Genomic DNA, 25504 nt, shown 5'->3' on the forward strand with positions numbered 1-25504 from the left:
CTTACTCATACACATGCGTTTCTTCCGTCTCCTCTATAGATGGATTGAAAGTTGCCCTTTGGGCTGGGTGTGGTGGCTCACACCTGTAATCCCAGCACTTTAGGAGGCCAAGGTGTGCAGATCACTTGAAGCCAGGAGTTTGAGACCAGCCTAGTCAATATGACAAAACCCCATCTCTACTAAAAATATAAAAACTCAGCCAGGTGTGGTGGAATGGGTCTGTAATCCCAGCTACTCAGGAGGCTGAAGCAGGAGAACTGCTTGAACCCAATAGGCAGAGGTTGCCATGAGTCGAGATTGCACCACTACACTCTAGCGTGGGTGACAGAGTGCAACTCTGTCTCAAAACAGAAAGAAAGAAAGCTGCCCATGGGAAGAATGACAGCTAAAACACGGCAGATGTAACATGTTAAGCTGATGCTTCAATGTTTCAATGTAGGATTGATCCGGCCCAAAGGGCAAACTTTTGTATGTGCAACTTAAAAACAAAACAAAACAAAAAACTAGCAGAGCTACCACGGTGGCTACGCCTGTAATCCCACCACTTTTCCCACCACTTTGGGAGGTTGAGGTGGGTGAATCACTTGAAGTCATGAGTTTGAGACCAGCCTGGGCAACATGGTGAAACCTCCATCTCTACTGAAATTACAAAAATTAGTCGAGCATGATGGCACAGGCCTGTAGTCCCAACTACTCAAGAGGCTGAAGCAGGAGAATCACTAGAACCTAGGAGAAGGAGGTTGCAGTGAGCCAAGATCGCACAACTTCACTCCAGCCTGGACAACAGAATGAGACTCTGTCTCAAAAACAAACAAAGAACAAAAAAACAAAAGAAAACAAAAAACCAGCAGGAGTTGTATGCAGCCTGGCCCCTTCCACGATCCTAAGGTGGAGGGTGAGATCACCTGGGATTGGAGGTGGCGAGGCTGGGGGCTGAGGGTCAGAGTGTCTGACTCCCATACATTTTTATTGATAAGAAGAAGCCAGATGTTTACATCGTGGCTGGCTGGCTGAGCCAAATATTCTAAGTTCAATTGGTGGCATTACAAATATCCTGCTTTGTAAAATATTTGCCCTCTGAGTTTGTATGTCCAGGAGTGCCCCAGAGAAGGGAGAGAAACAGGACAGATGGGCTGTGGACTCTATGAGAGGTCGGAGGGTTTCTGTGGAGGCCACTGTGAATGGGGTGCAGTGGTTCAGCTGCCAGGCACTGACAAGCTCTCTTGAATTCTGCCTGTGGTCTGGTTATTAATGAAGGAAGGTGGATGCAGAGGAAGGTAGCCTGAGCCCAGGAAGGAACCGAGCGTTTGTCTACAAAGGTCAGCACCTTGACAGTGGAGGAGGGTTACGTTCCCCCTTCTTCTGGTTGCAGGGATGCCTGCAAACCAGCTTGTACCCCAAGAATTCTCAGAGTCCAGGACAAGGCTTAGCCCCAAAGCTTCTCTCCTTCTAAGTTGACTGGATGCAATGGTACTGCAGAGCAGGAAACATGGGAAGTAATTATCTTTTTAGTAGGTCACTGGCCTCCTTTGGGAGAAGAGACCAGAGGGAGAGGGAAGAAGGCAGGCAGCATGGCTCCCCCAGAGGCTGCGCCTGCAGTAGCTGCCTTGGTGATTAATAGCCGTGTCATATCCCACGAATGTTGCCTTAAGCAGCCGTGTTCAAAATTGAGTGGGAATGAAATAAAACAACTCAAAATGAATGTTTCCTCTCTTCCTTAGGAGTTGCTGGAATCTAGAAATAGCTTTTCACATCTATAATTTTAAATGGCATCATTCACAGCACTCTCTGAGCCTGGCTTTATTCTCACATGGATATCGTTGTACACATACACACACCAATTTTTTATTTTAAAGATCACAAAAAATTTGAGCTAAGTGACTTGGTTTTTTTCGGGGAGGAAGTACTGAAATAAAAATTATATTTACAGAGAAAAATATAGCCTTTGTATCTGTTTTTAAAGAAAAATAGTAACCCAGTTGGGGAAAAGGATGGGAAGAATATTGTGTCCATATAGATCATAAACTAGAACAATAAAAACGTCTGGCAGGCGGTAACTGCTGGCCAGCTGCAGGGATTACAGTCCTGTGAGCTGTGTTCAGGGCAGTGTGCCAGGATGCTGGCAACCAGAGTCCAGGCCTGGACTGTCATGGCCCTTGGTAAGGCCGATGGGGCCTCAGAGCATAAATAAGGCGGAGACCGCAGCATGCCAGGGCAGGGTCTCTCAGGGGGCAGGCCCTCTGGGAACCCCAAGTCTTGAGGACTTTGGTCTCTGTTGCCTCTGCTGCTGCAGGCTGCCCACATGGGGGCTGATGGTGGCGGTCACAGGCCTGACCTCTTGCTGCATCTTTGGGTGGGAGGAGCCTCAGTAGCCCTCAGTGTCGTTCCTCCTTGGAGAAGCCAGAGAGCACACCTGATGATCGAGAAGCCAGAGGAAACTCCCTGCTCGGTGCTTGGGGATTGTCAGGGTCTTGGGCCAGAGGTAGGGAAAGAAAGAGTTGGGTGGTACCTACCTTCTGCCCACCCACCTGTTTACCTCTGGCCCCTGGCAGAAAAGCCTATGGTGGAGTGGGCTGTTGAGCACAGGGGAGGCTCCTTCCTTTCATTCCTCTCATCCCTGTCCTAACTGCCTCGGCTCCCAGCCAGCACTCCAGTGTCTGAGAACTGAGTTTTGTTCAGAGCGTCTAATGACAAGCAAACGGTCCAAGGAGAAGCGGGAGAGGGTGAGTGAAGGGGTTGATGTGGAGCTGCTGGGAGCTGGCAGAACATTCATCTGCCCTCTTGCCTCTGTCTTTCCTGGGTATATATGTCAGGGCAGGCTGGGGCGCCAGAAGACTGAGCGGGCCTTCCCTCAGCAGGCTGAGACCAATGAAAGGTGCCGTTTTAAAATGTAGGTTGTATTATTACTCAGTATGGTGAAGCTGGCAGATCAGGAGAGAAGAGCCATGGAAAGCACAGTTTGTTACTTATAGTTCCCAAAAGCAGGGGCACATCATACCACGCAGGGCCACGTGGGGAAACACTAGCATTGGTTAGAAGGCAGAGAGCCTCAAGCGAAAATGTGGGCAAGAGCCTTTATTGTGGTTTCCACAGGAAGAAATGGGCAGGGCAGGTAAGCAGGTTTAAGACTGGCTAGTATGAATGATATCAGAAGGCTCCAAGGCATAGGATCTGTCCTGAGTTGTCTGGTACATGGCCCTGGGGAGAAGAGGGTAGGCCCTGAGTAGAAGAGCCAGATAAAAGAAGCAGCAGGGATGGGGTCCTGGACTGATTTGTTTATTTTGAAAAATGCACTCAAAGGGAAGTCATTTGCTGTCTTTAGGAATTAGCTGGCCCTGGGAACCCTGTCCCTCCAGGGTCAGCAAAGTCCCTGATGTCAAAGCGTCAGAGGCACATGGTTACCACAGGTACACATGGTGCCAACTGGAGAGGGAAGGTGCTGGGCAATGCAGGAGGGGCAACATGAAATGCTCAGCATTCTGGGGAGAAGCAGCTTCTTGCTTTGGTTGGTTTGGTTCTGTTCTGTTTTTGATGGAGTGTGCCAAGGAGAAGGGGAGAATCAGGGAAGTATCAATTTGGGGAAAGGGCATTTGGCAGAGTCCAGCAAAAATGAGTCCAGTTAGACACTGACAGTTAGGGGTGGGGTCTGCTGCAGGCAGGTAGCCCTGTTTGGACAGAGGCCCAGGATGGGGAAGAGCATCTGAAGGGGCTTAGTGGGAGAAAAGGCTGGAACACTCAAGTCAGGCTGAAGGGGGCTCTTGAATACCAAGCTGAGGCATTTGAATTTTATTCCCTACAAGCTGGCCAGATCCATTTTGCTCCCTAGAAGTTCTTCCAGTAAATTCATAGACTTACGTAGAATGTCTATGCTTGGCTGTATATCACAGTTATAGAATGTAATTAACAAGTTAGGATGCCGATGTCAATTTATTCTAGATGGAAAAAAAAATGCAATGTGGCTAAAAACTCAATGCCCCCCTGGGCCAGCAGGTAATGTCAGGGAGTGGAAAGGGCTCTGGGGCCCTCAGGGGACCACCATTCTCTGCCTAGAGCATCGGGCTTCTGAGTTCCAGCAGATCGCATTATGGGAATAGGGTCCAGAGCTGCCAGATCTTCCTATTTTTAAAGAAAGTGTGGACATTCAGATTCTTGTGAACACTCCTGATTTTTGTGAAATTACCTGGGAACTCAACAGTGGATTAGGAAAACTTAACTCCTCTCTATCAGCACAGTGAAAGGCATTGCAAGGCCTGCCACATGGACCCCTGATGGCCTCTTTCTACTCTTCACCCATCACCCTAATTGAACATGAGAGTCAAAGAGGAAATGGCACTACTATAAGGTGTACCTCCATCGAGAAACTGAGGCACAACAGATTGGGGTCAGATCTGGCATCCAGAGACATTTCCTGAGGTCTCCAGAGGCCACTCTGCTGTGATTCATTTGCATTTCCTCATTTGCAAAACAAATTCATTCTTTCATTCATTAAATGGATATTGAGTGTATGGTGGCCAAGACAAAGAGTTCGCCATAGAAACAGAAATTGTGATGGGATACTGTTTAAAATTGCATTATTATCATAGTTATTTTTCAGCAAAAAAAAAAAAAAACACAATAACAACAACAACAATAAAACTGAAAGTTGTGATCAATCACTGCTTTTGCTGTCACTGTGTAAGTAAAATGTCCTGAAGTGAAGCTCTGGAGCATGGGGCCGTGCCTAAGGCTCTCTTTGCACATGTCACCTTGTCCGGGTTTTCTCCATGTCCCAGGCTCTGGGCTCAGTGGCTGGGACTCAGCCTTCTTGACTTGAACACCCAGTGCCTAGCATGGAGCTGGGCATAGAGCAGACGCACAGACATCCCCAGTGAACTGCATGTGGCCATTATCTGGTTTGGGTGGATAAGACAATAGCCACAACAATGACAGATAGAGCTACAGTATAATCACAGCATGTAAAAAATGCAAGTTAAGTGGGAGGAACACATGGAATTTGTAAAATGATCATATTAATCAGCTTTGGCTGCTGTAACCAAATACCATAGACTGGGTGGCTTAAATAATAAAAGTTTATTTCTCATAGTTCTGGAGACTGCAAGCCCAAAATCAAGGCACTGACAGATCTGGTGAGGGTGTTCTTCCTGGCTGGCAGACGGCTGCTGGCCGCCATCTTGCTGTGTCTTCATAGGGTCTTTCTCAGTGCATGGGTGTGGGGAGGGAAGGAACTTTCTCTTCTCTTTTTATATCGGCCACCAATCCTATCAGATTAGGACCCATATGACCTAATTCAAGCTTAATTGCCTCCTAAGAGCCCTGTCTCCAAATAGTCACATTAGAGCTTCAGTGTGTGAATTCTGGGGGGACACAATTCAGTCCTTATCAATGACCCAACGTCATGATGACACCGTTACCAGCTTTGTGATTTTTTGGTTGGTTTCACCATGATCCAGCAAAAACTGAGATATTTCCCTGTAGACTGACAGCCCTTTCGTCTGGAGCTATGAGCCTGCTGTGGTAGGGTATGAACTAGGATGGAGGGGCAGGCACGGAAGAAGGGCAGGGTGGACTGGTGCTTTTGAAACCGTTATCCGTGGGGTGGTTAGGCTGTGCCTAGGGGAAGTCTGTGCTCTTAGAAAACAAGGCTGTGCTCATAGTGCGGCCTTCCTCGTGTGTGCTTGTCATTTGTCCTCACCACCCCCATGACGGCTCTAGGATATGAATTCCAGATGCCTTACACACTAAAAAGATTATGGTGCCCTTGTTGTAATTACAAATAAACACAATATTTAAGTATAAAAGTATGTTTAACGAAGTCTTTATCATATGTAAGATTTTTTAAACAGTTGTTCCTTCTCTTCTCTTTGAGTGGTTGATGGATGTCCTCAGCCCACTGGCGTGTGAAGCAAAGGTTTGCCCACCGTGTTTGATAACATAGCAGTGTGTATGCCTGTGTGCGTGAGTGAAATGCTGTTCTTTCAGAAACCAACGTTAAACTAAGAGCTGTTCAAAGACAGGATGCTGCCAAATGTAGGATGTAGAGCATCAGGCTGCGTGGGGCAGAGGGTGACCTCTACGTAAAGCCTGGGCTCTTTGTGGTCTACAACTATGAGATTCTGGGAGACTTGTCCCTGGGCATTGCCTGTGGGGACAATCCCACACCACTTTATAGATTGCTCCAAGTAAAGCCATGGTTCACCTGACAGAGCAGCCTCAGAGTGCAATGCAGATGCTGTCTGCAGGGCACAGGGATTTAAGGTGGGGTGTGGAGAACACCTTTTCCACGGAGGATCGCAAGGGGGTTGAGGTGGGCTGAAAGTAATGACCCGCCTGTGAATCTGACAGGGGCACTAGGGTTGATGTCACCCTCCTTGTTGAGAATGTCCTTTTGAAATATGTTCTAGGGTATCCCTCCTGTCTTATTAATTATGTCACAAACTTAGTAAAGCTGAATAATTAATGATCATGGGGCACTTGGAACTATAAAATGTCATGTAAATGTTAAGGAGTAAAAATTTACTGGTGTTAGATAGATGTGCTGCTTTAAAAATGTTCCATGCTGGGAAGGTTAACTTCTAGGAGAGCTGAAAAGCTTCCTGCTGGACTTTCTTCAGAAACTTAGGATATCTTGTCCTAACCACATTTTAGGAAATTCAGATTTCTGCGTTCTGGAGGCTTTGGAAGGCGAATGGCTAGCCAGCACTTTTAGCTCTGGAAATGAAGTTGCCTCCTGGATTTGGGTAACAGTGGTGTCTGTTGATTCCCTCTAGCCGGAGGCAGTTTGGGCCCAAAGCCAAGGAAGAGGTGAAGATCATTGAGCACCAAACACAGACCCTGCGGCTAATGCCCCACCTGGCCACAGCCTTGGCCCTGACCTTCACCAGCAGGTGAGATGGCTCTCAGGGTTTGCTCTGTCAAGGTAAGTGTGACGCCCTGTCATGAGTAAGAATTCAGAGGAGAAGCAGGCACGGGATGTCATTTTCTAACTGTGATCAGGAAAGAGTCTGTTGTTAAATTCAGATGCCCAGGTTAAAAGCATTCTTGGATGCTTAAACCTCTGTAGATGCTTTTAATCTGGACATCCAATTTTAAAGGATGCCAAGGTCCAAATCTTGATTTTCTCTGTATTCAGATAAATGGCGGCCATAGAGAATTTGAGAAGGCAGGAGCCAACATTTCTCCAGAATTTTAAAAGTAGCAGACTTGAACAGTTAAAAGTTCTTTACCTTCTGATAAAGGTTCTAATTTACAGTAAAGTTTTCAAAAATAGGTCCAGATGTTTGTGTATATTTGGCGGGTGGAGGTGGGGAGTGAGGACTTTGAATAAAATGTGTATTTTCACCTGGAAATTCACATTCTACCATAGGCTTTCATTTCTGCCTCAGCTCTTCCTCCCCAAGTGCTACGCCGTTGTCCAGCAGTTGGGTGTCATGTTATCATCATCCCTGCATTATAAAGAAAAGAAACTTAGCACTTATCTCAGATCACAGAGCCTAGAAGTAGTGGACTGGGAGTGGAACTCCAGACTTTGGGCTCTATTCTGTGTTCTTTCCTCCCTCCATAAGCAATTTTGCTTTTCAGTGTTAACTCCAATCATTCATTTCTGAATAATTTAGAATTAGCTTGTGTTTGAAATTTAACATGATGATGAGGAAGCTAGTGCCAGCTTTTATAAAAGGATGATAATTAGAGAGCTCTTGCATATCTAGTGTGCTGCTGACAGGGTTGCCCAGCCCCTGCTGGCATGGCTGGGAGGGGTTGGGTGGGTGCACCTGTGTTCTTATTGCGAGGCTGACAAGTGGAATGCCAGTGTTCCAAGGTGCAAGGACACTGAAGTCTGCAGGCTGAGCTGCAGGTAACAACAGTAAGATCTATCCATGCCACCTAAAAGAATATTTAAAGCACTTGCATCCAACATCTCTTACCTAAAATGTTTCTGAATTTTTTTTTGAGGTTAAATTTGCCTACAGCAAAATACATAGATTTTAGTTTTTAGTGGAGTGAGTTTTGACGCACATATGCTCTTCTTGTGTAACGAACGCTAACACCAAATATACAATATTTCCATCATCCCCAAAAGTTTCCTTGGACCGCTTTGCAGTTGACCCCCACCTCTCCACCACAGCAGAGACAGTTTTCTGATTTCTATTCCCATAGCTTAGTTTTGCCTGTTTTTGAACTTGATGTAAATGGAGTCATGCCACATGTATTCTTTTATGTCCAGTTTATTTCATTCAACAGAAGGTCTTGATGTACCTCAATGTCATAGACAGTTTGTTAATTTTTATTGCTGAATAGTAACATGAAATGACTAAATCACAGTTAGTTTATCTGTCGTACTGATGGACATTTGAATTGTTTCCAGGCTTGTAGTTACTATGAAAAGGGTGAAGTGAATATTCTTGTTCAAGTTTTTTTTTTTCAAGAAAAATGAAAAACTTGAACAAGAATATTCACTTTGCCTAGAGAAGACTTGCTGGATAATTGGGTAAATGGATTTTTAACTTTGTAAGAAATTGCCAGTTTTTCAAAGAAGTGGTACTGCCGTTTTACATGCTCTTAAGCAGTATGTGAGAGTTTCAGTTGTTCTTGATCCTGACCAACATTTGTTTCAGTTCTTTATTAACCATATTCACTCTAGTAGGTATGAAATGTTATCAGATTGTGGTTTAAATTTACACTTATCTGGTAGCTAATGACATTGAGCACTTTTTCGTGTGCACATTGGCCATTGTATACGTTCTCTGTGAAAGATCTGTTTAAATCCCTTGCGTATTTTTCTAAATTGAGTTGCTTGTCTTTTTATCATTGACTTACAAGAGTTTATTTAAAATAAAAACAAGTTCTTTTTTAGATATACTTATTTTAAATATTTTGGGTCAGCGTGGATTTTGCCTTTTTATTTTCTTAATAGTGTTATTTGGGGGAGCAGAAAATTTTAATACTGCTTAAGTCTAATTTATCTTTTTCTTCTTTTATGATTATTCCTTTCTGTGTCTTTTCTAAGACATTGTTATAACTGTAGCTTCATAGTAGGTCTTGGAGTCAGGCAGTAGTCTGACCTTACAGAAATAAAGAGGAATATAAGAGAATATTGTGAACAACGGTACGCAAAAAAAAAAAAAAAAAAAAAAAAATCTACATTAAATGGATGAAGTCCTAGAAGGAAACAAACTACCAAAATTGAATAAAGAATAAATAGAAAATCTTAATAAACCAATAATAGGATATTAGATTAATAATTTCAAAACTTCCCACAATGAAAAGCCCAGGCCTAAACAGCTTTAATAGCAAATTCTACCAAACATTTAAAGAAGAATTAACATCAGTCCTCCACAAACTCTTCCAGAACACAGAAGAGGAGGGAACACTTCCCAACTTATCCCATGCAGCCAGTATTACTTAATACCAAAATGAGGCAGAGACATTAGAAGAAAACCATTGAGCAACATCACTTATGAATATAGATGTAAAAATCTTTAACCAAATACTAGTAAACTGAATCCAGTTTGGTTAAACATAGCAAAAAACAATGTACTACACTATGTTAATAGATTATATTTAAAAACATGATCATCCCCATAGGTGCAGAAAAAGCATTAGACAAAATCATGTACCTTTTCATGGTAAAAACACTTGACAAACTAGGACTGTAAGAAAACTTTCTTTACCTGATGAAAGTCATCTATGAAAAACCCAAAGTTACCATCACATGTAATGTTTAAAGACTGAATGCTTTCTACCTAAAATTAGGAACAAAACAAGGATGTCTATTTTTTCCATGTCTATTCAACATCATGTTGAGGTTCTAGCCAAGGCAAGTAGGCAAGGAAAATAATAAAAGTCATGTAAATTGGAGAGGAAGAAGTAAGCTATCCCTTTTTGCAGATGATGTGCCTTCATATGTAGAAAATCTTACAGAATCTACCAAAAATGTATTAGAAATAACATTTTCAGCAAGATTGCAGGATGGATCAATAAATAAAAATCAATTGTATTTCTATAGGCTAGCAATGAACAATCCAGAAATGAAATTAAGAAAATAACTCAATTTATAATAGCATCAAAAAGAATAAAATACTTAAGGGTAAGTTTAACAAAGAAGTTAAAGACGATGTGAATATATGGAATATATATGTTCATGGATCAGAAGATGTAATGTTGTCAAGGTGACAATACTCCCCAAATTAATCTACAGATACAATGCAATCTCTGTCAAAACCCCAGAAGCCTGTCTTTTTTAGAAATTGACAAGCCGATCCTAAAATTTGTGGAAATATAAAGGATCCGGTATAGGCACAACAATCTTGAGAAAGAGTAACAAAGTTGGAAGACTCAGATTTCTCAATTCAATTACTTAATACAAAACTACAATAATTAAGACAGTGTGGTACTGGAATTGAATAGATATGTAGGTCAATGAAATTAAATCAAGAGTACAGAAATAAATCCCTAAATTTGTGGCCAATCTATTTTTTACAAAGATGCTAAGACAATTCAATGAAAGAATGGTCTTTTCAATAAATGGTGCTAGCGCAACTGGATATTGATATGCAAAAAATGAAGTTGGACCCCTATGCAGCAGTTAAAATGGAGCACAGGCCTAAATTTAAGACATAAGACAATAAACCTCTTAGAGGAAAACAGGAGCAAATCTTTGCAACTGTAGGTTAGGCAGTGGTTTCTTAGATAGAATACCAAAAGCACAATTACAAAAGAAAAAAAGTATATACCTTGGACTTCATAAAAAGTAAGATATTTTTTGTGCTTCAAAAGTCACCTTCAAGAAAGTGAAAGATAATCTATAGAATAGGTGAAAATATTTTCAAATTATATATCTGGTATATACATCTAGACTTGCATCTAGAACATATATGAATTCTTGCAATTCAACAATAAAATGGCAAATAATTCAATTGAAAAATGGACAAATATCCAAAGATATTTCTCCAGAGAAGATGTACAAATAACCAAAAAGCACATGAAAAAGTACTAAAAATCATTCAAGGAAGTAAAAAGCAAAACAACAATCAGAGAAAACTTCATGTCCACTAGGATGGCTATAATGGAAAAGATAATAACAAGTGTTAACAACTATGTAGTGAAATAGAAACCTCAGACACTGCTAGTGGGTATGTAAAATGGTATAGTCACTTTGGAAAAGAGTTTGGCAGTTCTCCAAAATACTAAACATGAAATTACCATGTAACACAGCAATTCTACTCCTAGGTATATACCCCAGAGAAATGAAAACATATATGCACACAAAAATGTGCACATGAATGTTCATAGTGACATTTTTTATAATAATGAAAATGCAGAAACAATTCAGATGTCCATGGATTAACAGATCAGGTACACAAAACATGGCACATTCACATAGTGGAATGTTATTTGGCAATAAAAAAATGAAGTACTGATACATGCTATAACATGGATAAACCTTGAAAACATTATGCTAAGTGAAAGGAGCTAGTAACAAAAATCATGCAATATAATTCTATTGATAAAAAATTTCCAGAATAGTCAGATTGATAGAGATGAAAAGTAAATCAGTGGATGCTAGGGACCGAAGGGTAAAGGAGGTGTAATAGGCCAGTCTTGAATTGCTATAAAGAAACACCTGACGCTGGGTAATTAATGAAGAAAACAGGTTTCATTGGCTCATGGTTCTCAGGCTATGCGAGCATGGCACAGGCATCTGCTCTGCTCCTGGGTAGGCCTCAGGGAGCTTTTATTCATGGTAGAAGGTGAAGTAGGAGCAGCCATGTCACATGGTGAAAGCGGGAGCAAGAGAGAGTAGGGGAGGTGCCACACACTTGAAACAATTAGATCTTGTGAGAACCCACTACAGTGAGGACAGCATATAGCCAGGAGGAATCCACCCCCATGACCCAAATACCTCCTGCCATGTCCCACCTCCAAAATTGGGGATTACAATATGAGATGTGGAGGGGACATCCAAACTGTATCAGAAGAAAATGAGGAGTAATTGCTAATAGGTATAGGCTTTCTCTTTTGAGTGATGAAAATATTCTAAAATTATATGGTGATAGTTACACAACTCCCTAAATATATTAGAAACCACTGAATTGTACACTTTAAAAGTACGAATGCTGTGATATGTGAAATATATCTAATAAAACTGTTGAGAAGGGCAAAGTAGAAAAAAGGAAATCAGATGGTATGAGTCCTCTAAGTATTTTGTTTTCCTCTCAAGATCGTCTTGCTATTCTAGATTCTTTGCAAGTCTGTTTAGATTTATTTGTGATGGCATGGAACCTATAAAGCACTTTGGGCAGGATTGTGTCTTTTAGATAAATGAAGCTGATATATCTGTTCTAAGTAATGTTCCATAATTTACGGTGTAGAAATCTTGTGCATTTTCCACTAAATGTAGTTAAAAGGCATTGATTTTTAATTCCCAATTGTTTATTAATATTTAATGGAAATATAACTCATTATTGTGTATTAACCCTTATACACAATAAAAAACCCTTATTTACTTGTTAGTAATTTCTTTATAGACCATTTAGAATTTTTTACATATGCAATGTATCACAGTTGAGTAAAGAGAGTTTTCTCATTTTTTCCACTATTTATGATTTTTTTATTTTGATTTTGTTTTGGTTTTGCCTTATTAGACTGGACAAAACCTTCACCACGATGTCAAGTAACAATGGTGAGAGAGGACATCCTATATTATTCTTGACGTCAAGTGAAAATGCGTACAGTATTTCACCGTTAACATGAATGTTCACTGCAGATTGCTATTGTCTTTCTTGTTTGTTTTAATTTTTAACTTTTGTGGGTATATACAAGGTGTTATATACTAGGTGTTATATTTAAGGGGTAGGTGAGATGTTTGCCATTTGAAATAAGCACATCATAGAGAATGGAGTATCCATCCCCTCAAGCATTTATTCTTTGTGTTACAAACAATCCAATGACATTCTTTTAGTTATTTAAAAATGTTCAGTTAAGTTATTACTGACTATAGTCACCCTGTTTTACTATTAAATAGTAGGTCTATTCATTCTTTATATATTTTTTTGTTATTGTTGATGCCCTTTATTAGACTGAGGAAATTCCCTTTAATTCCCAACAGGCTGTTTTGTTCATGTATGTTCAATTTTGACACAATTTTTCTTTCTCCATTTAGATGGTCTTAGGATTTTTCTCCTTTATTCTATTAAATGAGTTACATTACTTTTCAAATTTTGAGCCAATTTGCATTCTTTAAAATCTTTTGTCGTGTGCCATATATATATATATATATATATATATATATATATATATATTTTTTTTTTTTTTTTTTTTTTTTAGATGGAGTTTTACTCTTGTTGCTGAGGCTGGAGTGCAATGAGGTAATCTTGGCTCACTGCAACCTCCACTTCCTGGGTTCAAACGATTCTCCTGCCTCAGCCTCCCAAGTAGCTGGGATTACAGGCATGCACCACCACACCCAGCTAATTTTTTGTAGTTTTAGTAGAGACACGGTTTCACCATGTTGGTCAGGCTCGTCTGGAACTCTTGACCTCAGGTGATCCGCCCACCTCGGCCTCCCAAAGTGCTGGGATTGCAGGCATCAGCCACCGTGCCTGATCTTTTTTCTTTTTCTTTTTTCTTTTCTTTTCTTTTTTTCTTTTTCTTTCTTTCTTTCTTTTTTTTTTTTTTTTTTTTTTTTTTTTTTTTTTTTTTTTTGCTACTGAGTCTTGCCCTGTCGCCCAGGCGGATTGCAATGGTGGGATCTTAGCTCACTGCAACCTCTGCCTTCCAGGTTCAAACAATTCTCCTCCCTTGGCCTCTTGAATAGCTGGGATTACAGGCGCCTGCCACCATGACTGGCTAATTTATTTTTTATTTTTATTTTTTGAGATGGAATTTCACTCTTGTTGCCCAAGTTGGAGTGCAATGGCATGATCTTGGCTCACTGCAACCTCCGCCTCCCAGGTTCAAGCGATTCTTCTGCCTCAGCCTCCCAAATAGCTGGGATTACAGGCGTGTACCACCACGCTCAGCTAATTTTTTGTATTTTTAGTAGAGACAGGTTTGTCCATGTTGGTTAGGCTGGTCTCGAACTCCCGACCTCGTGTAATCCACCCACCTTGGCCACGCAAAGTGCTGGGATTATAGGTGTGAGCCACTGTGCCTGGCCGCATTATATATTTTTTATGTTAGAGTTAATTGACAAATGTTTTTGATAAGGATTTTTGTATGTATGTTCATATGGAATGTTGATTTATAATTCTTTTACTTGAAATTTTCTTGAAAGTTTTTGATATCTTACAAGAAAAATGTTATATTGCCTTTATAAAAGAAATAGGAAAGTTGTCTCTTCTCCTCTAATTTTTTTAAGGAGTTTGTGTAAGATTGCTCTTATTTCTGTCTTAAATGCCTGATAGTATTTACTAAGATGGTATGGATATGGGATTTTTGATTTTTTTATTGGAAAGTTTTTAATGACTTTATTCATTTCTTTAACAAATACGAGTCTTTAGTCTTGCCAATTTCTTCTCTTGCCAGTTTTTTCTCTTGTCAGTTTTGTTACCCTGTATTTTTTTTTTTTTTTTTGTATTTTTAGTAGAGACGGGGTTTCACCATGTTGACCAGGATGGTCTCGATCTCTCGACCTCGTGATCCACCCGCCCCGGCCTCCCAAAGTGCTGGGATTACAGGCTTGAGCCACCGCGCCCGGCCTACCCTGTATTTTTTGAGGAATTTGTTCATTTCTTTACTAATTTGTAAAACATAAACATTAATAATTTTCCTTATTATAATATTAATGTCTGTAAGATCTGTGTCAATGTTACTTCTTTTATTTGGAAAAAAAATTTTTTTTGGCTTCTTTTTTTTTTATCTGCCAATTTTGCTAGGTATTTATCACCTAGTTAATCTTTTTAAATAACCTACTTTGCCTTGGATGCTTTTCTTAATTTTTTTTTTTCATACTTTAAGTTCTGAGTACATGTGCAGATCTTGCAGGACTGTTGCATAGGTATACACATGCTGTGGTGGTTTACTGCCTCCATTGCCCCGTCACCTACATCAGGCATTTCTCCTAGTGTTATAAAGATGTTCTTCAAAACCAATGAGAAGGAAGACACAATGTACCAGAATCTTTGGGACACATTTAAAGCAGTGTCTAGAGGGAAATTTATAGCTTTTCTTAAATTTTTGTTCATTTTCTGTGTTACTGATCTAAGTCCTTGTCTATTCTTTTTTCACTTTTATTTTCTTGGATTCTATTTCTGGCTTCTGAAAGTGGAAGCTTAAGTTATTGATCTTAAACATTTCGTTCTTTGTAAAATAAAAATTTAATACTATGTATTTCATATATCATAATTTCGTAAGTCAAATATTTTTCTATTGTTTTTAGTTCTTCTTTGACCTATGAGCTATTTAGAAGTGTGTGATTTAATTTTCCAATAGTAAGGCATTTTCCAGATACTATTTTGTTACTGATTTCTAACTTATTTCTACTTTAGTCAGAAAACAAACCCTCTGTTATTTCCCTCTATGGAAAATAGATACTTGTTTTATCTTCAGGTGTGATCTATGTTGGTAAATATTCCATGTGTACTTAAGAGCACATAATAAACCCTTGTTGGATGTAAGTTCTACAAATATAAAGTAGATCGAGTGCTTAAACTGTTTTTGGAATATTCTATATGCTAACTGATTTTTTGTATTTTTTATATCCTTACTGATTTTTTTGTTTGCTTACTATAACTGTGAGAAGAATGTTAACATTTCTAACACTGATTGTGATCTTGTTTATTGTTTTCTATTTTTGTTATTTTTCCTTTGTGTACTTTTAAACTTCATTACTTAGCATATACAGATTTTGAATTGTTGTGTTTTCTAGAGGAATTTAGCTTCTCATATTTGTTAAATGTCTAATAATTTCTCTCTTTTCTTGAAGGCTACATTCTTTGCTATTGATATAGATGTACCATTTTTCTTATGCCTCATCTTTTCATGGTATATCTTTTAATTTTAATAAAAGAAATTTTAATAAACAGCACGTGATAAGATTTTGCTGTTTACTCAGTCTGATAATCTTTTAATCTGGAATGTTTAGCGCATTTTAATTTACTGTAAATTCTCATTTCGTTGGATTAGGTCTACCAATTTTCTCCTTGCTTGGCATTTGTTCTGTATTTTCATAGTTTAATCATTTTTTCTTTTTGTTCCTTTTTAGGGATTATTGAGTATTTTTAGAATTCTATTTTATCTTCTCTCTTGGCTTTTGTATTTTATTTTTTTAAGATATAGCATCTTGCTGTATTGCCCAGGCTGATCTCAAAATTCTGGCCTTAAATGATTCTGTTGCCTTAGCTTCCTGAATAGCTGGGATTGTAGATGTGAGCCATCCCACCCAGCTCTCTTGCCTTTTACTTGTACTTCTCTGCTTTTTCTTTTTCCTAGTGAATACTCTAAGTATTGTAATATTCATATTGTCATTATCCACCTTTAATTGATATTTTACCACTTTATATACATTGCAAACTTAAAAGAATAGAATTTCATTGATTGCTTTCCATTCTTTGTGCTACTATTGTCATATATTTTTCTTCTACATATATTAAAAACCACATAGTACATTGTTATTGTTTTTATTTTAAGCAATCATCTTCGCTTTAACATCTTATTTTGAAATACTTTTAGTCTTATAGAGTAATTGCAAAGAATACAGAAGGGTTCCATATATTCTTCACTCAGCTTCTCTAATGTTATCATTTTACACAAACATGGTACAATTATCAAAACAAGGAAATTAACATTTATACAATATATTAACTTAATTACAGTGTTGATTTGGATTTCCCCAGTTTTTCCACTAATGCTACTTTTCTATCCCAGGATCCCATACAGAATATAACTTTACATTTAGTTGTCAGGTGTCCTTAGTCTCCTCTAATCTGGAAAAAAATCTTATTCTTTTACTGTTTTTCATTGTCTTAACACAATCTTTTTTTAATTTAAAATTTTTGTGGTTTATATATATATATATACACACACACACACACATATATTTACAGATTACATGAGATATTTTGATACAGGCATGCAATGTACAATAACACATTAGGGCAAATAGGCCATCCATCACCTCAAGCATTTATCCTTTATGTAGCAAACAATTCAATTATACTCTTTTAGTTATTTTTAAATGAACAATTAATTTTTTTTTTTTTACTGTAGCCACCTTGTTGTGCTAGCAAATACTACATCATATTTATTTATTTATTTTTGCCTTACCCCTTTGAAGTGTACTGGCAAGGTATTTTGTTTGGACCTATGTGGTGTTTTCTCATCAATCAAACTGAGATTATGAATATTTGGAAGGAAAAGCACAAAAATGATATGCCCTTCTTATCACTTCATATTCTGGATACATGATATCAGAGTGTCTTATTACTGGTGTTAAACTTGATCACTTGGTTAAGGCAGTGTCAGCTAGCTTTATTCATTGAAAAGTTACGATTTCCCTGTTTCTATACTCTATTTTTTAAAAAATAAGTAACTAACTCTAGCCCAAACTAAAAAAGAATTAAGCTCCATATCCCAAAGAGAGGAGTGTCAAAATTTTTGTGGCAACAAATTAAAACCACTATGGTAATTAATAGTATTTTGGGGGAAATATTTTAATGCTATACAAGCATTCTGTTTCTCTTTAAAGTCATACCCAATAATTTAAGCATCCATCAATGGAACTTACCTGAACAGATTATTATCAGTACTTTAATGATAATTTTCTGTTTCTCAACAGCAGACACCTACACACACACACACACACACACACACACACACACAAACTCATGCACAAACAAGGGGGAAGAGAGAAGAGAAAGAGAGATTCTTCTGTAATAAAGAGTCGTCTCTTTTTTCTATTTATTTAATCATTTATTTATATCAGTTTGGATTCATGGATATTTATCTTACTCTTTGAATTACAATTCATTACTATCATTACTTATTTAGTTTGTTTAATTTTTACAGCTTTGGCCATTGGGAGCTCTGCTCAGTTGACTCCTATATCCTTTTGATATGACCACTTTGTTTTAAGCATTTCTTTGCTGTGTAACCACAGAAGTTGCTTCAGGGTCATGTATTTTTCCTACCCCACTCCTAGAATTTCTGCTTCCTTTTATTGGAAATGGTATTTAGAAACCAAAATCTGGGTGCTAGCTGCTATTGGGGTATCACTCTTCTAGTCCTCTAAGAGGACACAGCTAGAAAATGTATCTATGAGGATATATAGTAAACTTTAAAAAATGAATTCATAGTCATGCTCATACCTCAAGATTTATCCTAGCAGTTTCCTCTATTGCTTATTTGTAACTTCTTTCTCTGACTGTGAGAAACTTAGTATTTACAATATATTTTCTTGTTTAATCATAGCATGCATGTAAGTTAGTTTCAGAATTACTAATCTGTACCATCGTGAATAAAAAGTCACCAACTAGATTTTAGTGTTAGTCTACAGTTCTTGTTTCTTCATGCTTAAAAGATCTACTCAAACTACTGTTTTCCTAAATATTTTAGATTAGACCCTTTCTTCTCTACTTGAGTGTGATCGTGTCAAATGTTTGTAATATAGTTAGCTTCATTTGTCACAATCTCCATTCCATCTTGTGTTTCCCTGACATTGGGGGAGTTACTTTAAAAGTTGTATACAATTAAAATCTTACATTGTGTTGTATGGTTCTATAGTCTCTGACAAAGACAGAGTTCTTCTTCTTCAGTATCAAACAAAATTGTCTACCACTTGAGTATCAAACAAAATTGTTCCACCTCCCCGCAAATTCCCTTGTGCTGTCTCTTTATAGTCAGCTCCTTCCCACAGTCTTACCCTCAGCAACCTGTTTTTCATACCTATAGTTTTTCCTTTCTAGAATGTCATACACACAGAATTGTATGATATGTAGCCTTTTGGATCTACCTTCTTTCACTTAACAAAATGCATTTCAGATTCATCCATGTCATTGTGTGAGCCAATAATTTCCTACTTTTTATTGCTGAAGAGTATTCCATTGTGTAGATGTACCATAGGTTGTTTATCTATTCACCTGGTGAGAAATATGTGGTTGTTTCTACTTTTCACAATTATAAATAACTACTAAAAACTATTCTTAACAAGTTTTTGTGTGAATATAAGGTTTTGATTCACTAGGGCAAATACATAGAAGTAGGACTGGGTAGGTCAAATGTTAAGTGTATGTTTAACTTTCTAAGAAATTGCTAACGTGTTTTCCAAAGTGGTTGTATTATTTTGTGTTTTTTCAGTGATGTATAAGAGTTGCCGTTGTCCTGCATCCTTGCCAGCCATTTTTATTGTTAGATTTAGTTTGATTTTTATTTTCTGTCTTTCTGATAGTTATCTCTAATAGTTTGTAGTTTTACATTTTTATTACACTGGTAACTAATAATGTTTAGTGTCTTTTCATGTACTTATTTGCCATCTATATATCTTCATTAGTGAAGCATCTGTTCAGGTCTTTTACCAATTTTTCATTTGAGTTGTTTGTTTTCTTATTGTTAAGTGTAAGAATTCTTTATAGGTTATCAATAGAGTTTTTTGCATCATATTTTTATTTTTATTTGCAAATGTTTTCTCCAAGTTTATCACTTTTCTCTTAAGAGTGCCTTCATAAGAGCAGTAGTTTTAAATTTTGGTTTGGTTTAACAGCTTTAAATTTCGATTTGTCTTGAAATTGGGTAGTGTCAGTTCTCTAACATTGTTCTTTTATGGGAATTGTTTTGGCTATTCTTTTTTTTTGTCTTTGTTTATATATTTTAGAATCATCTTGTTAATATCTACCAAAAAGGTAGCTGATGTTTTTCTTGGGACAGCACTGATGTGGAAATCAAAGTGGGGATCATGTTGGTCGCAGCATTCCCTTTTCTTTTGAATGTCCGTGGGATCAGTGTGATCTCTCCCCTTTCCTTCCTGTTTTGTGTCCTCTTTCCTTGTCTCCGTTGCTTTGTCTCTCTCACATCAGTTTGGATAGAGTCCTATCAATTATATTGGCTTTTCCATATTGTATGTGATTGATTTTCCTTATTTTTATAATTTCAATTTCATTGATATCTGCTCCAATTTTTCTTTTCTCCTTCTTGCTTGAAGTTCTCCCTTGCATTCCCTCTCTTTGTCTCTGTATATCCACCCACCTCTCTTAAGCTGAAAGGTGAGGTTACTGCTTTGAGACATTGCTCCTTGCCTAATATAATGAATTAATACTAAAATTTCTCTTTCAGCCTTGCTTTAGCTTCGTCTTTCTCATTTCGATATGTTACATTTTCATTTAGTTAAAAATTGTTTAAATTTTTCCTTCAGACTTCCCCTTCAGCCCATGAATTATTTATAAGTGCTGTCATGGTCCAATAACACCCTTTGTAAGAATTTTAGTCTTTGAAATATATGGCTTAGTATAAACAATGTTCTAGGTACACTTAAAAAGAATGTGTAGTCTATTGCAGTTGGGAGGAGAGTGTTATAAATGTCAATTAGGTCAAGTCAGTTAATTGTGCTTTGCAGATCATGTATATCATTATTGGTTTTCTGCTTACTTGTTTCTCAAAGACTGCAAGAAAAGGGTTGGCATTTCCACCTATAATTATGAATTTGTTTATTTCTTCTTTAAGTTTTATCAGTTTTTACCGCAAATATTTTGAAAGTTTTGGTTGCTGTTTTTGGGACATACGCATACAGTTTTATTTCTTCTTAGAGAATTGATTCCTTTGTCATTATGTAATTTCTCTCTTTATCCCTGAAAGTATTCTAGTCCTGAAGTCTATTTTGTCATATTAGTATAGTTACTCTGAGTTTGCTAAGTGTTTTTATGGTACACCTTTCTTCATAGTTTTATTTTAACCTGCCTGTATCATGACAGTGGATTACTTGTAAACAGCAAGTAATTGAGTATTGCCTTTTTATTTCCTTATGTTTGACAATGTCTGACTTTTAAATGGTTTGTTTAGACATATTGCCTTTAAAGGGTTTGTTGGTATGTTTGGATTAAAATCTGTTATATTGATAGCTGATTTTTATTTTTCTCTGTTTATGTATTTTTCTTCTCATTTTTCTGCTTGCTCGTAGTTGAGTTGAAGCTAAGTTATTATTCCATTTTATCACTTTTATTGACTTATTTATATACTTTCAGAAAACAAACTTTGATTGTTGACCCAAGGCTTATAATGTACATCTTTAATAAATCATAGACTACCTTCAAATAATACTATTCTACTTCCGAAGTATCGTAAGAATCTTCCATGGCGTATTCCCAATTCTTCCTTCCCAGCCTTTGTGCTGTATGTTATTTTTAAATCTAGGGTGTGTCTCAGGAATCCATTGTGTGTGTATTAGCTCCCTAGGTGATTCTAATGAGCAGCTATAGTTGAGACTCACAGGATCTTTTTAGGTAGCTTCCTAGCATGCCCTGGAATTTACACAAATAGAAAAGAGGCGGCAGTGTCCAATTAGCATGAAAGTTTAAATTGGATCAAAATAACTTGATGATGAAACCTGAAAATTCTTCATATGCATGCCAAAGGAAAACAAATTTTTTGCTTTCAGTTTTGCCCAGTAGGACTTGTAACTGTTACAGAGGCAAGACTACTCATTTGTGATCAATAGAAATTAACTCATTGATAAAGAAAGAACCCCAGAGTCCTTACCATGGGCTATTCATGAGTGCCGCCGTTCGAGCAGGACAGGTCGACACTTGCCTTCACCAGCTGTCAGTCTAGTTGTCCCCAAGGACCTTCTAGTTTTCTTGACTTGGTTCTCTTTGCACCCTCCATGGTCTCTGGCCCAGCTCAGTGTCCCTATTGTAGCTCTGCAGCTTCTTTCCTTTCCTCCTGCTTCTTTCATGCCCTGTCTCCTCCCTTCACAGTAGGGGGTTGACCCATGGAAAATCTGGTCATAGGAATCCCTAGGAAGGCAGAGTCCCAATTACGGGAAAGAGGCTGCCTTTATTTGAACACAAACCCAGGAAAAAGTTGGCACATTCTTTGACAGTATTCTGGCTTTCTAGTTTCTTCCTAGTTTACTGTCCCTGCTACCTCTTCTCCAATTTGTAAAAAAATAGCTTCATAAAATTGGTTGAAACATGACAAACGTTTGTGCTAACTACTTACCCTCAACACGCTTCTTTTTCTTTTTCTCTACTAAGGGTATCAAGTCTTGGTTATAGGGCCCATCGCCTAACTTTCCATGAATTTAGGCTGCCAGTCAGTTGGTTTCAAGGTTCAGGGTCTGGGTAAGTGGAGGTTTGACTGGTTAGATGTTTATTCAATGCATTTAGTTCTACTCAAGTACAAGAAGAGTATACATCTTTAGGTGTACAGGTCTGGAGTTAGGTGAGCAGGAAGCGGACAGTTTCCAGACTATTCTGAGTTCAAATTCCAGTCTCTCCACTTACCATTCATATGAGCAACCACTTAAATTATCTGGATGTGCATTCCCTCATTAGAAACAGAGCATGAGGCCTGGTGTGGTGGCTTATGCCTGTAATCTCAGCACTTTGGGAGGCCGAGGCAAGTGGATCACTTGAGGCCCGGAGTTTGAGACCAGCCAGACCAACATGGTGAAACCCCATCTCTGCTAAAAATACAAAAGAATTAGCCGGGCATAGTGGTGGGTGCCTGGAATCCCAGCTACTCGGTAGGCTGAGGCAGGAGAATCGCTTAAACTCAGGAGTCAAGAGGTTGCAGTGAGATCACGCCATTGCACTCTAGCCTGGGTGACAAGAGCAAAACTACGAAAAAAGAAAGAAAGAAAAGGAAAGAGAAAGAAAGAAAGAAAAAAAACAGAGCATGAATGTCAGTACAGGTATATCTCAGAGACATTGCACTTTGGTTCTAGACCACTGCAATAAAGTGAATATTGCAATAACGTGAGTCACATTTTTTTTGTTTACCACTGTATATAAAAGTTATATTTACACTATACTGCAGCCTATTAAGTGTGCAACATCTTTATGTCTAAAAATACACATACCTTTGTTAAAAAAAACTTTATACTAAAAAATGCTAATGACATCTGAGACTTCAGCGAGTCAATTTTTTTGCTGGTAGAGGGTCTTGACTTGATGTTGATAGGTACTTACTGATCAGGTTGGTAATTGCTGAAAGTTGGGGTGGCTGTGGCAATGTCTTAAGATAACAGTGAAGTTTGCTGCATCAATTGACTCTTCTTTTATGAAACATTTTTCTGTAGCATGTGGTACTGTTTGGTAGCATTTTACCCACAGCAGAACTTTTTTCCAAAATTGGAGTCGATCCTCTCAAATCGTGCTGCTGCTTTATCAACTAAGTTTACATGATATTTTAAATCTTCTCTTGTTATTTCAACAATATTCACAGTATTTTCACCAGGAGTAGATTACATCTCAAGAAACCACTTTATTTGCTCATCCATGAGAAGCAACTCCTCATCCGTGAAAGTTTTATCATGAGATTACAGCAATTCAGTCACACCTTCAAGCTCCACTTCTAATTCTCATTCTCTTCTTGTTTCCCCCACATCAGTAACTTCCTCTACTGAAGTCTTGAACCCCTCAAAGTCATCCATGAGGGTTGGAACATCAACTTCTTCCAAACGCCGGCTGATGTTGATATTTTGGCCACCTCCCATGAATCATGAATGTTTTTTTTTTTTTTTGAGACGGAGTTTCACTTTTGTTATCCAGGCTGGAGTGCGATGGCGCAATCTCGGCTCACCGCAACCTCCGCCTCCTGGGTTCAAGCAATTCTCCTGCCTCAGCCTCCCGAGTAGCTGGGACTACAGGTGTGCACCACCATGCCCAGCTAATTTTTGTATTTTTAGTAGAGACGGGGTTTCACCATGTTGACCAGGATGGTCTCGATCTCTTGACCTCGTGATCCACCCGCCTCGTCCTCCCAAAGTGCTGGGATTACAGGCTTGAGCCACCGCACCCGGCATAAGAATGTTCTTAATGGTCTTTAGAATGGTGAATTTTTTCCAGAAGGTTTTCAATTTACTTTGCCCAGGTCCACCAGAAGAATCACTATCTGTGACAGCCATAGCCTTATGAAATGTATTTATTAAATAATAAGATTTTCAAGTCAAAATTACTCATTGTCCATGGGCTGCAGAGTGGTGGTTGTATTCGCAGGCATGAAAACAACATGCATCTCCTTGTACATCTCCCTCAGAGCTCCTGGATGATCAGGTGCACTGTCAATGAGCAGTAACATTTTGAAAAAAATCCTTATTTCTGAGCAATAGGTCTCAACCACAGGCTTAAAATGTTCAGTAAACTCTGTTGTAAACAGATGTGCTATCCACCATGTGCTGTAGTTCCATTTCTAGAGCATAGGCAGAGTAGATTCAGCATAATTCTTAATGATCGTAGGATTTTTTAAATAGTACATGAGCATTGGCTTCAACTTAAAGCCACTGGCAGCATTAGTCCCTAACAAGAGATTCTGTCTGTTCTTTGAAGTTTCGAAGCAGGTACTGATGAAAGTCCTAGATGGCAATGTCTTCCAAGGCTGTTTCACCTACATTGAAAATATGTTGTTGAGTGTAGCCATCATAATCACTGATCTTAGCCAGATCTTCTGAATAACTTGCTACTTAAGCAGCACTTGCTGCTTCACCTTGCACTTTTATGCTATAGACATGGTGTCTTTCTTTAAAATTCAAGAACAAATTTAACTAGCCTCAAACTTTTCTTCTGTAGCTTCCTCACTTCTCTCAGCATTGGTAGAATTGAAGAGAGTTATGACCTTATTCTGGATTAGGCTTTGGCTTAAGGGAATGTCGTGATTGGTTTAATCTTCCATTCAGATCACTAAAACTTTTTCTATATTGGCAAAAGTCTGTTGTTTTCTTATCATTTGTGTGTTCATTGCAGTAGCACTTTTAATTTCCTTCAAGAAGTTTCCCTTTGCATTCACAACTTGGTTAACATTTTGGAACAAGAGGCCTAACTTTCAACCTATCTCAGTTTTCAGCATGCCTTCCTCACTGGGCTTAATTATTTCTAGCTTTAAAAAAAAAAAGTGTTTCTAGCTTTTGATTTAGAAAGACATGCTACTCTTCCTTTCACTTGAACACTCAGAGGCCACTGTAGGGTTATTGGCCTAATTTTAACATAGTTGTGTTTCAGGGAAGAGAGAGGCCTGAGGAGGGGGAGAGAGATGGGAGAATGATACATCAGGGTTGCAGTCAGCACACACAATATTTACCAATTAAGTTCACTGTCTTATGTGAGTGTGGTTTGTGACCCCTCCACAAAGAATTACAATAGTAACGTCAAAGATAGTGATCACCATAACAGATATAATAATAATGAAAAAGTTTGAAATATTCCGAGAATTACCAAAATGTACAGAGACACCAAGTGAGCATGTGCAGTGGAGAAAGCGCTCTGATAGACTTATTCAATACAGGGTTACCACAAATCTTGAATTTTTAAAAAGTATAATATCTGCAAAATGCAATTAGATGAGGTATTTCTGTGCCTACTTT

General features: G+C 38.3%; 1 protein-coding gene across 3 annotated transcripts in view; it reads left to right on the forward strand.

Annotated features, from left to right (window-relative positions):
- The window catches only part of ACOXL (acyl-CoA oxidase like), a 384752-nt gene that overhangs the window by 184393 nt on the left and 174855 nt on the right, over positions 1–25504 (forward strand). For 2 of the 3 annotated variants that reach the window (XM_003926733.4, XM_074396961.1), the window contains one exon: positions 6768–6884. The exons of the other annotated variant lie outside the window; for it this stretch is intronic. In XM_003926733.4, the coding sequence (XP_003926782.1) occupies positions 6768–6884 (117 nt within the window). The remainder of the gene's footprint in view (positions 1–6767; positions 6885–25504) is intronic. 3 annotated transcript variants of the gene reach the window in all.

Source organism: Saimiri boliviensis, chromosome 1, assembly GCF_048565385.1.
Source record: "Saimiri boliviensis isolate mSaiBol1 chromosome 1, mSaiBol1.pri, whole genome shotgun sequence".
In the NCBI taxonomy this organism is placed as follows: domain Eukaryota; kingdom Metazoa; phylum Chordata; class Mammalia; order Primates; family Cebidae; genus Saimiri; species Saimiri boliviensis.